Raw genomic sequence first — 12,086 nt, forward strand, 5'->3', positions numbered from 1 at the left:
GAGGGCGGGCGCACGCAGTCTCCCTGGGCTCCTCGGAGACGGGGATACACAGCGTCCCGGTCGCCATGAAAACAGGCCACACCCCGGCTATCTCGGCCCGTGCCTGCCCAGTGCGCAGACGCGCATGCCGTTCCGCGCATGAGCAGTGCGGCTTGGAGCCCGCCAGCCCGTGTCTCCGGCGCCAGCTACGCCGCTGTGGCTGTCACTATGGCCCATTACAAAGTGAGGGGGGCGCGGCGTGGCTCGGGGCGTGCGGGCGGCGCCGGGTGGGAGTTGGGGCGCGTGCAGGGCTTGGGGGCGGCGGCGGGGCGCGCCGTCTCCCTGCTCCGGCCCGGGCTCCGGTCCCTGACCCGCCGTGTCTCCTCAGGCCGCCGACTCGAAGCGCGAGCAGTTCCGGAGGTACTTGGAGAAGTCGGGGGTGCTGGACACGCTGACGAAAGGTGAGCCGGGGCGGGCGGCGGCTGCTCGTGCCCGCGCGCTCCCGGCCAGGTGGGGCCCTCACGGGAACCGGCGAGGCCTTGGGGTCCCGGGGGTCGGGCTCACGTCGGCTGCGGGATGTCGCCTCGCCCCCGTGGCCGCTCTCTGCCTGGGACAGAAACTCTTGCAGCTGTTGCAAAGTCTCTCCAACTTCCGTTGCTTTCCTTCGAGCAGCCGCAGTGGACACGTTAGCGGGAGACCTTAAGGTCCCAATTGCTCCCGCCTTAGAGTGTGCGGGATCTTACACATTTTCCTTTGTACAAAAGGCAACTAAGAAAACTACTGGGTTTGGAAAAGGGTTACTTCTCCTCAAAGCTGGGGAAACATAGACAATTTGGGCTGTGGCTTTTCAACTCTTTCGGCCTGTAGTAAGTCCTACTTTGTGTAGATTTCATAATTAAAGTAGAATTAGATTTTGAAGAGCGTCAGAGCATGTAAAAGTGTCTATATTGGTTACTTTAAAAAAAAACTGAAGCTTACTGTTAAAGTACATATCCCTTCCTTTCTGGCTGTAAGGCTAGAGAGTATGATGACCGAAACCAGAGGGACCCTCAGAGAGATAAGCTGAATTAGCCTGACAGGCAGTATATGGAATGCCTGCTACTTGTTACTCAACATAACATTGCCTGGTGCTTTCAAGGGGTTAGAATGGAATTGCTGGTAGGGATTGAAACCTTCATCCTTTTGAGAATAGGAAGTGTCTGGGAAATCACTTGTATCTGCTGTTTAGGGAAATAAAGGCTAGGAGAAATTCTGGGAGAATTTAGCAGAAAGCAGGGCTTTTAATTCCCTCACATGGATGAGTTGACAAGTTTGGATTACTACTACTTTCGATTCAGATATTAATTTCCTATATCTTTGCAAGTCAATGTGAGAAAATTGTAAAAATTACTGTGTGAAGGAAGTGTCACAAATGCTTGGAATTCTAGTTAAAACTAAACCCCCTCATGTTTGTTTCTTTCATGTAATGATCTTATTCTAGCCTTGTGTTCTGGACACCACATAATACAGCCATGGAACTGTCCCCACTGTCAGGAGCTAGTAGCTTAGTTAGGGACACACATACTAAAACACAGTGCCAGCTAGTGGTAAATGTATAACTTAAACAATAGCAAGACTAGGGGTTAAAGATGTGACATTGAGTGGTAGAGGGAAGACCTTTGAACAGAATAACAGATAAGTATTCTTAATCTGAAATTTTGAAATCTGAATTTCTCCAAAGCCTGTTACTGAGCATTGATATGGAAAATCCCATACTTGACTGTATAAGTTATGTCAGTCAAAATTCAAGAGTTGAATATATTTGCTTATACAAGGTCATGTTCATATTATGTAAATGAACTTCATGTTTAGGCTTGGATGTCTCATTATGTATGCATAGAAATTCCAAACTAAGATAAACACTGAAATAGTGCTGGTCCAGGTATTCTGTTTGTGAGGGTGGGTAGGGAGTTGGATTCATTAAGTGGACAGAAAAGAAGTAAAAGGCAGGTGGAAGATAGTTGGAGATATCCGAATACAGAGAATATGCGCAGCCTTCAGGCTGTGTAAGAGATTGGAAATCTTTGCATGTTCCCACCCTCAATCTTGTTAAATTCAAGTCTCCTAAATAATATCTAACAGCATAGTATCTACTGATATAATTTAAAACTTAATAATAGGGGTTAGGGATTTAGGTCAGTGGTTGAGAGCTTGCCTAGCAAGCTCAAAGCCCTGGGTTTGGTCCTCAGTTCCCGGAAGGGGGAGGGGGAGATGACGACACCTGGGAAGGGGGGGGGAACATATCTTTATACAAATTTACATTTTCCTATCCAGCAAACATTTCAGAGAGGGTTTAAAATTAAAATAGTTTTTAATGTTAAAACACTGTAAGAAGCCAGGCATGGTGACATGATTTTAGTGCTCTAGTGAGGGAAGGCAGATCTTGCATTCATGTCTTGTCTGGTGTATATAACAAGACATGCCTCAAAAAAGAAAACTAGAGCTAGGCTGGAGAGATGGCTCAGAGGTTAAGACCACTTGATCCACAACCATAAGGACCAGAGTGGAGACACAACTGAGGGACTGACACAGACTGGATGATCTTCAAGTTAAAGGCTTGTTGGCTGCTAGTTTAGCTAAAAATGCAAGCTCCAGGTTCAGTGAGAGACCTTGCCCCAAAATGTCTAAGGCACATGCAAAAAGCAAGGCATCTTGTCTTATTTCTAAAATTGTACTTGACAGACTAAAGTAGGAGACCAGCCTGGGCTAGAGCGAGACTACATCTTAAAAACAAAAAACCAAACCAACCAACCAACCAACAAAACCCCTAGAGACAAAAAACATCCATAAATAAGGTGGATGGGTAACAAATCATTTGGAGTAGCATTTTGTTATTTTGAGCAGGATATCAATCCTGGCTTTAAATAACCTCCAACACTCTGAAGGCAGAGGCAGGAGGATCTCTTGAGTTCCAGGCCAGCCTGGTCTACAGAGTGAGTTCCAGGACAGCCAGGGCTACACAGAGAAACCTTGCCTCGAACCCTGCCCCCCCCACCCAAAAAAAAGAAAAAGTTAGATTCTAGCTGGCCTGGTGGTGCATGTCTTTAATCCCAGGACTTAAGAGGCAGCAGCTAGACACAAGCAATTGCTCTTAGTTCAAGGCCACGCTGGTTTACATAGTTCATCCTAGAGGTGTTCTTTTTTTTTTTTTTTTTTTTGAAGAAAGTAAATAAAGGTTAAATTCAGTTCAGCTCAATGGAAGAAAATGGGGGAAATGGTTTTGAATATGTCATTTTTTTTTAAAAAAAAAGTAATACATAGGGAATTGAGTATTGGAACAGACTAAGAGATGGTTGGCAGATAGTGATGATATAAGTGTGCCAATTTCTCAAAAAATTGTGTATTTTAGTGTAAGTTAAAAGTACCTATTAGCTTGCTGTTTTTCATACTGTATTTACATTAAAACTCCCCCTACCCCACACCACGAGACAGAGTTTCTCTATATTGCTTTGGACCCTGTCCAGGCTGACCTCGAACTCAAGAGATCCACCTGCCTCTGCCTCCCAAGTGCTGGGATTAAAGGCATGGACTAAGGAGACATGTAAATTGGTTTAGAACAGGACTTCTTAATTTGGACTCTTAAAAGTTATACACATTGAACAGCTACATTTTTTACTTTTGTCAGAGTTGGGTGTGGTGACACACACTTATGAGATAGCTGAGGCAGGAGGATTGCCATGATTTTGAGGCTGGGCAACATAGTGAATTCTAGGCAAGCTTGGGTTACCTGTCTTAATTATACACAAGCTCAGGTGTCTGCACACTCAGATTTCTTTAAAGGGTTCTTAGCACTAGTTTAGAGAACTTGCTATCTGAATATTGGATTCCAGGAGGATCTATTCAGTAGATGAGTGGGACATCATTCACATGAGGCACTAGTATATTTTTGAATGCCATCTGAGCATGTTGATTACTGGTAACATTTTTGGTTGGTGCCTAGCCTGTTATATATATAACTTCTTGATTATTCTGAATGGGATGCTTCAGTTAATTGCCTAACACTTACATTTCTTTAGTTAGATTACATCAGACTTTTTTGGTTTTTTGAGGGTTCCTTGTATCCCAGGCGTGCAACTCATAGCTTTTTCATGAATGAACGGCCTCAAACTCCTTATTCCCCCGCCTCACCTCCTTGGTACTGAGATTACAGGCGTGGACTACCACACCCAGCTTTCTTAATTGTTCTGCCATTTTCCATGTCCCACTTCCGTCAGTCTTTCATACAGCATTCAAGAATGAGCTTGCCACCCCCTTGCTTTGAAACTGTTGAAATGTTTGTGGCCCTTAGGATTCTAGTTTAACTAAGCTTTTCTCAGTTTTACATTTTCTGACCCTAGACTACTTTTCTGTTTATTACTCAAAAAATACTTGACACATTAGTTCCCATTTTTATCTGAAACACAGCTAGGTCTTCTCAGGTCTGCCTCTGATGCTAAGTATTTCTCCAGTCTCACTCGGAAACTCAGTAACCACTATTGCAGTTCAATACTCTCTGCATTCCTTGTCTTTTGCAGTGGACTGTAAATTTGTTGCAAGGAAGAACACTGTCTGACTTATTCACCACTGTATAGGCAATCTTAGCAATCGGCTTGCCATACAGCAGGCAGATAGTATTTACTGAGTTTCAGAATATTTCAGCCATCTACACTTGAGACTTCATTGCTTTTCTTTCTCTTTGGTTTGCAGTGTTGGTAGCCTTATATGAAGAACCAGAGAAGCCCACCAGTGCTCTGGAGTATCCTTTTCATCTCTGAAGTCAAAAAGGCCTTATTTTTGACATTTATTTTGTTCAAATATATTAAGCTTTAAATACTTTTGTTTATTGAAAAGTTCTTTTGAATCTTCACATGACCTTGGACAACTACTGGTGGTGTGGTGGGTGACTTTCCCCCCAGCCTCATTCTTCTGAGAGTACATTCTTAACACTGATGTTAGCTTTTTAAAGCATCACTTAGGAGCTGCTACCCCGGAAAACCCAGAAATAGAGCTGCTTCGCCTAGAATTGGCAGAAATGAAAGAGAAATATGAAGCTACTGTAGAAGAAAATAAAAAACTGAAAGCAAAGGTAAATTTAAAAAAGAAATTCAAATTAAAAAACAATCTTGTCTCTAATGATTATCTGACCAGATCCTTACTGCAGGCCAGGGATGTAGCTCAGTGGTAGAACATCTGTCTGGCATTTGCAAAGGTCCTGGGTTCCATCTGCAACATGATACAACCAGAGTGAACAACTAAACCCAAAACTTGAGCAAATGGGCAGCAGGGAGGGACACTGAGTATCCGTTTGAATCAAATGCACTGCAAACAAGCCTCATCTAGGAAAATCCTGAGACCAGCAATAAAGAAGAGGGAATTGAAAACCTGTATTGATAAAAAGGCGGGGATACCAGTTAATATTGCTTAAAGTAGATGGATAATTTTAAGGTTCTTAAGCAGTTTAGGTCATTATAGGTCACTGCTTGGGTTAAGGGCCACCTAGAATGGGGCAGTGCCCAGCCTGCACTTTCTCTAGCATACTGCCTCCAGGTTCACAAAGACAAGAGTAGCTGCACTTGATTTTATCTACAGTTTTTCCTTGGTTCAAACTCCCATGAACTTGAACATCTACAAAAGTCTTTGAGGCTTACCACATTCTGAACTACATGATGTACTGTCTAAGTCTGACAGCCAATTGAAAGAAGTCAAATTTGAAGTTCAGTGTTCTTGTGAGGAACCACAAGCTTTTATAAAAGGAAATGCAGTGTCTTAGATTATCAAAGATACTGAAGATATAGTCTCTATGTAGATCAGGCTGGCTTTTCAAACTCAGATCCACTTGCCTCTGTCTCGCCAGTGCTGGGATTCCTACTTTACTTTTTTAAGTTAGGCATTACTTTTCATTAACTGATTCACATAATTCTTCAATTTTGGAAAGATAGACTGTTGTGTACCTAGTATTTGAACAATTCAGTCATGAATTGAAACTAAAGTTTAATTCCCCAGCAATGCTAAAGGTTTATACAAAAAGGGATTTTGTTAGTTTTAATTTGTTAATCTTAAATAAGCAAATGGTTTAAGGATAAGTTCAGAATTGATTACTGACTCAGTAACTAAGTTGAATATAATATCTAATTTCATTGTGTTACTAAGTTTTTTACCCAATTTAAATAAAATTCACCTAAATCCTCTGTCTTTGCCCCATAGCTTGCTCAGTATGAGCCACCTCAGGAGGAGAAGCGTGCTGAATAGGATTCTTCTCAGTTGAAAAGACACTGAAAACTGGTTTTGTATCACTTGAATAGCTTGTATAGTATATAATCTTTCCTGAAAAGATGCTATAAACTTTTAATATGTTAAATCCACTCATCACACTTTAATGTTATAAACACATATACATAGAATCACCAATAAAAACTCAATATAACTTTCTTTGGGTCTTAAAGCAGGAAAATCCAAAGTAAATCTCGAAGAAAAGCTAAAGAGCCACATAACTTTTCACTTTCAAAGACATTTTATTATTATCCAATTAGGAATGATGGTACTGGTTGTATTTTAGCTAGGAGATTTAACATGGAGCTATTCCTTGTTGAGAACTTGAGCACAGTAGGCACACTCATTCTTGACAGTGTATTCCCAGTAGACAGCTGGACAGATCTGTGATGTATGATGCTTCTGCATGGATTCCCATGCGTCTTGCTCCTGTGTATAATATGGAACAAAGAACTCTTCTTTGCCACCACTTTGCCTTAGATAACTTGTGTGTGCCAGTGTGAACTCTGACACCACATTTTCTTTCTATGCAATCATGCCCATCTGATAATGCTGCCTTGCTGTGCTGTGTGCTTTAGTGTGTCCTGGTTGCACAGTTGTCTGTGTTTTCAGTTTGCTTAATGCTGCAGCTATCTTGATTGTAATTTACATAGCTTCCGACATGACTGCACTCTTACCCTGCCTTACTTAGTTCCTTAATTGAGCACAGAAGAGAGATAATATAAAATTCTGGGTTCACACCAGCTGGGACGTAAAGGGGGATGAACCATTATGTCACAGAAGATTATAATAGGCAATTATATAGTGCTTCCCTCCCCCCACAAGGTATTTTTCGAACCTTGAATTTTATCTTTATTATCCCTGTGAAGTAGGTAGGGCAAGTATGAGGGGAGGCTGGGTACTGAATTTTTAGGCCAATGACTGATATTTATATGAATTTGTTGCTAACTGCAGACCCTTGGGCAGGTCAGTTATGGCTTGAAAATTCACTTTCTCGTCTGTATCATGAGAACTTGTGCTGCCTACCTCACAGGGTTGTTGTGAGGTCAAATGAGAGACTGTACATGAAAGATGTGTAAATGGTAAAGTACTAACTTGTTTTGTTAGTCTTCTTTCTTTTTGGGTAGGGGACAGTCTCATGTATCCCCCACCTCTCCCTCCGGTGGTCTTGAAGTCCTGATCTTCTTGTCTGCAACTTTTCTGAATGCTGGGGTGATAGGTATTCACCACTACATCAGGCTTTCTCCTTTCTCTGGGAAGACTCAGCGTCAGATGTGTTGTTGATCATTTTACTTTCCTCATTTCATGCTTTCTATCGTTATTGTTAGGGATCCTGTCTTTAAATTTTGATCACAGCACACATCCAATCAAAGCTGGTTTAACCAGCTAAGGCACTGGCACCTGCTAGAAACTCTGACCAAGCCATTTACAAGGGCATTGTAATCAGTCATGTTGGCAGGATTGTGGCATTGGTCTGCATTTCTTCAGTCACAAGTTTGTTTCTGGAGGGTGGCCAGCTGCTACTAGAATTCTTTCAGCTGGACAGATTTCTCTTCTTACGGGTTTGAGTGCCTCCTGGATAGACAGCACTGGTCTAAGTGCTGGTCTGGCAAAGTTTCATTCAGTATGAGACATATGTAAATATCTACAAGGTGGGTTAGGATGTGCTGACAATTGTAGGAATAGCAAAATGGCCAGCCTCATGAGGATTTGGAAGAGAAGGTACTTAGCTTCTTTATTCAGTTAGTGTGGCAGCCATTTTGTTGATTACAGACAACTACATTTTGTTTTGTGGCAGCCCCCCCATCCCCCAGGTACTATTGTTATTTATTTATCCTAAGACAGGGCTCACTATATGTAGCTGTGACTGGCATGGAACTTACTGTGTAGCAAATGGTAGCTTTGAACTCAAGATCCTCCTGCTTCTGCTTCCCAAGTGCTGGGATTAAAAGGTGTGCAATACCGTGCCTGGTCTACTGTTATATTATGTCAGTTGCTCTGTGACTGTCTTGAACCATCCATCCTTTTGTGCATTACTTGCAGCATGTGGGTTAGAATACCACTTGTAGGTAAAACTGACTTGGGCCAGCCATTGATATTTAAAAATTCAAGGTCTGGGGCTGGAGCAGTGATTCGGGTTAAGAGCACTGCCTGCTTTTCCAGAGGACCTGAGTTCAATTCCCAGCAGCCACATGGTGGCTCACAACCATCTATAGTCCTCTTCTGACATGCAGATATGCATGCAGACAGAGCACTCAGATTTAAAACAAACAAACAAACACACACACAAACAAAAAACCCATAAATAAATCCTAAGAAAAAGATTTGAAGGTCACTGGCCATGTTGAGCCACCTGCCATGGACCCTCTCCATCATTTCTATCAAGGATTTGAATGAAGACTGTATACAAGATGGAGCTGAATGCAATAGAAATGTAATTCACCTCGTCAGTTCCTGTTACATGTCAGCTGATTCATCTATAAAATAAAAATTATAGGCAGAAGTACTTGGGCACAGGACTGAAGAACTCAATTCAATCCCTGGATCCTATAGGTGGCAGAAAAATCAGCTCCCAAGAGTGTCCTTCCACATGTGTACACCTGCATGCACACATTACATATAAAATAAAAAAGTTCTGAACAGACATGATGGTCCATGCCTGTAATCCTAGCACATAGAAGCAAGAGGGTCAGGAATTTTAAAGTCATCTCTGACTACTTAGGAAGTTAGAGGCTAGCCTTGGCTACATAAGACCCTGTTTCAACAACCCCCACCCAAAGTGGTGTCTTTGTGTGTGTGTGTACAAGTACAAGATACTTTCACATCTTACCTACCTTACAAGGTTACTGTCTGGATCAGATTAAATACAATGGGTGTAAAAGTGCCTTGCAAACTGTAAAGGGCTATCTACAGATGAGTTGTAGTAATGCCACTTCTGTAAGTATCACAGAATTGGAAAGGCTGGCTGGTACTTTGGAAAAGGGTTTAACGTTGTAATCTGGAGTACCTAAACTGCTGGGCACAAAAAAGCTAAAAGTAGCAAGTCATAGCAGTTAAAAAAAAATGTAGTTACATACATTTCGTGGGTAGGGTTTCTGACAAAATACTAGCCCCAGTGATCATTAATGTGAATTATTTATATATCCAGGAAACTTAAACTTCCATCTGGAAAATAGAAATGTCCAGGTGCTAAATAGGTCTCTCTGAAAGCTAAAAAGGTCATGCTGTAGGTGCCAGGTATCTGAGGGATGCTGACACGAATGTATTTTAAGGAAGAATGATCAATAGGGAGAAGGGATGTGAAAGTATGGCTGAGTTGTCTAGTGTGGTTGTCACTAGTTACACAGCAGTTAACTCAAAACAAAAACTCAGTTCCTCAATCACACCAGCAGCTTTTCTAGCATTCATTCATGTGGCCAGCAGGTAGGTACTATCCCAAACAGTACAGACATAAAATGTTTCTACCCTCAAAGTCCTACTGGACAGTAATGTAGAAGCAATGATTGAAGTAACTGAGAATAACAGGGAGCAGAGCAGACTTTGGGGGTCTGGAACTCACTTATATCAGGTTGAGAAGACTTGGTGTGTACTGAAGACTGTACTTGAATAGTATCAGGGCTGCCATGAAGAAGGAACTACTATTTTGTTTCATTTTGGGCTTTGAGGACTATGACTGTGGGCTTGAAACTTTTCTTTTTTTGAGACTGACAGATGTTAGCAGAAAATAACTGAATTCCTTTCTGGTCCTCTTGCTTTTGCTTCCTTGGTGCTGTGATTACAGGCAAGTGCCTAGGCCTAGCAGTGTTGAGGATGGAACCTAGGGTTGCATAAAAGCTAGGCAAGCATTCTGCCAACTGAACTACAACCCAAAGCCCTTGTATAAGAAACTTTATAAAAAATATATTTTTATTTTATGTGTATAAGTGTTTGGGCTGCATGTGTACCATGTGTGTGCCTGGTATCCTTGGAGGCCAGAAGAGGGCACTGGATCCCCTGACACTGGAGTTAAGGGTGGTTTTGCTGAATGTGGGTCCTCTGCAAGAGAACCAAGTTCTCTGAGCCATCTCTTCAGCCCAGGATAAAATTTTAAGCAGAATAGAGCTTTGGAGCTGGCTCAATGGGTAAAGCACTTGTCACATAAATGTGAGGACTTGAATTTGAATCCCCAGAACTCAATGAAAAATTGAGCAGATTTGTGTTATTTCTGTAATCTCAGTGCTCCTGTAGTGAGATCAGAGGTGGATAGGAGTCAGCCCAGAGGTTTGCAGGCTAGCTAGCTTTGTATATGCAATGATAAACAACAACAAAGAGATTTTCACCAAAACTCAAGGTAAAAGGTAAGAAGACCTCTACTCCTAGACTCCACCCAAAACTGTTAAAACTTACCAGAGCTATCCTTAAATTTGATTTCCTCTAGCAAACAGTTGGTTCTCTGAATCCATGAATTCAGCCAACTGGATGGGAAATTTGGGGGAGGGGTTGTATTGAGCCCATATAGACTTTATTCTTACCTTTACTCTATGCAATACACTGTAACAACTTTCTATACTCCCCATGACTCCTTTAAAAAAAAAAGGGGTTTTAGCTCAGGCTGTCAAGGAACTTGATATGTAGACTTGGCTAGCTTTGAACTTATTGGGGGAGCCTGCATCTGTGTCTAAAATACTGGGGTTTACCATGCCATTGTATTGGGTAATTAAGGCAGAGCTGATATAAAGTATGTGAGGTTTGTGCATAGGTTCACATGCATATTCCAATGTGTTCATGGGATTGGGGATGTCCAGTAGGAAGTCTCCCATAGATAGTGAGGGGCATGTACATTTACGTGCATTCTGTCTGCCTATTATATACTATGGAGTTGGAATTTTTTAGGTAAGGTTATGATGACCTCGGAGGATATATTCTGCCTTTAACTTGTAGGATCAGGCATAACCAATGTGCCAGGCCAACACAAGCTTACTTTTTTCTCCACAGTCAAGTCAGTCTCGCTGATTAGGAGATAAGGCTATGTAGTAGAATTTACCTAGCATACACAAAAGACCCGGAATTCCATCCCCAACCCTGCAGACAGTCACCCTGTAAAACTATGACCCGTGCCCCAATTCCTTTTAAATGTACAGAGCTGTACTTTAAGGTTTGTCAAATTTCCACTTCTGGAGTCCGAGACGTGAAAATTCTTGTACGGCTTTCTGAAGCATACTTTGGCAGCAAGCATTTACCTTCATTATTCCTAATTCCTCTGATCCCTAATAACTAGGAAGTCAAAGATAATGCAGTACTCAAGTTTCTGGATGGAACACTTTGACTAGGTCGGAACAAGAAAGCTAGAGTCCGTTGAATATTAGGATAGCAGGATTCTGTCAGTAATCTGCTTGCAGAAAGATAAGGTGTTTTAGCATGCTTGTATTTGTTTTCCTTATCTGCTCCAGCTACCAGCTAGGGCAAGTATCACTGGGACTCCCATCTGCCCTCTGGCTGGCTCCTACTTTATACACTTTGCACATCCCAACCGCATCATCGGTCAGGACTGGCTCACACACGACCTCCTCTGGACTTCCTCACCCAATTCTGGAGCGGTTCATCTGTGCTCATGGCCTTCACGCATAAAACCTGTCCTGAGTATACTTAAACAGATGTCCAATCTCTTTTAACCTTCAAGCAGCTCGAGGGCAGGCAGGGACAATTCTGTTTCAGTTTCGAGTGCCCTCCTGGTGGTACCCAGGACCTGGCAGGCATCATATAAATACTGGCTGGGTAGCTGCAACCGGAGGAGGAGGGGGTGCAATGAATTCTTACCCAGACGCCCAGAAGCATCTTCC

The 12,086-nt window shown here is 42.3% G+C and overlaps 1 protein-coding gene across 1 annotated transcript; it reads left to right on the forward strand.

Annotated features, from left to right (window-relative positions):
• The first annotated feature begins 10 nt into the window (after nucleotides 1-10).
• On the forward strand, nucleotides 11-7,357 carry Mycbp (MYC binding protein). Its single transcript, XM_051188734.1, has 5 exons — nucleotides 11-222; nucleotides 368-440; nucleotides 4,705-4,753; nucleotides 4,954-5,083; nucleotides 6,202-7,357. The coding sequence occupies exons 1-5, from the start codon at nucleotides 139-141 to the stop codon at nucleotides 6,244-6,246; spliced, it is 381 nt and encodes a 126-aa protein (XP_051044691.1). The 5' UTR covers nucleotides 11-138; the 3' UTR covers nucleotides 6,247-7,357.
• Nucleotides 7,358-12,086: the final 4,729 nt, after the last annotated feature.

The sequence above is a fragment of the Phodopus roborovskii genome, unplaced genomic scaffold (genome assembly GCF_943737965.1).
Source record: "Phodopus roborovskii unplaced genomic scaffold, PHOROB, whole genome shotgun sequence".
Taxonomy (NCBI): Eukaryota; Metazoa; Chordata; class Mammalia; order Rodentia; family Cricetidae; genus Phodopus; species Phodopus roborovskii.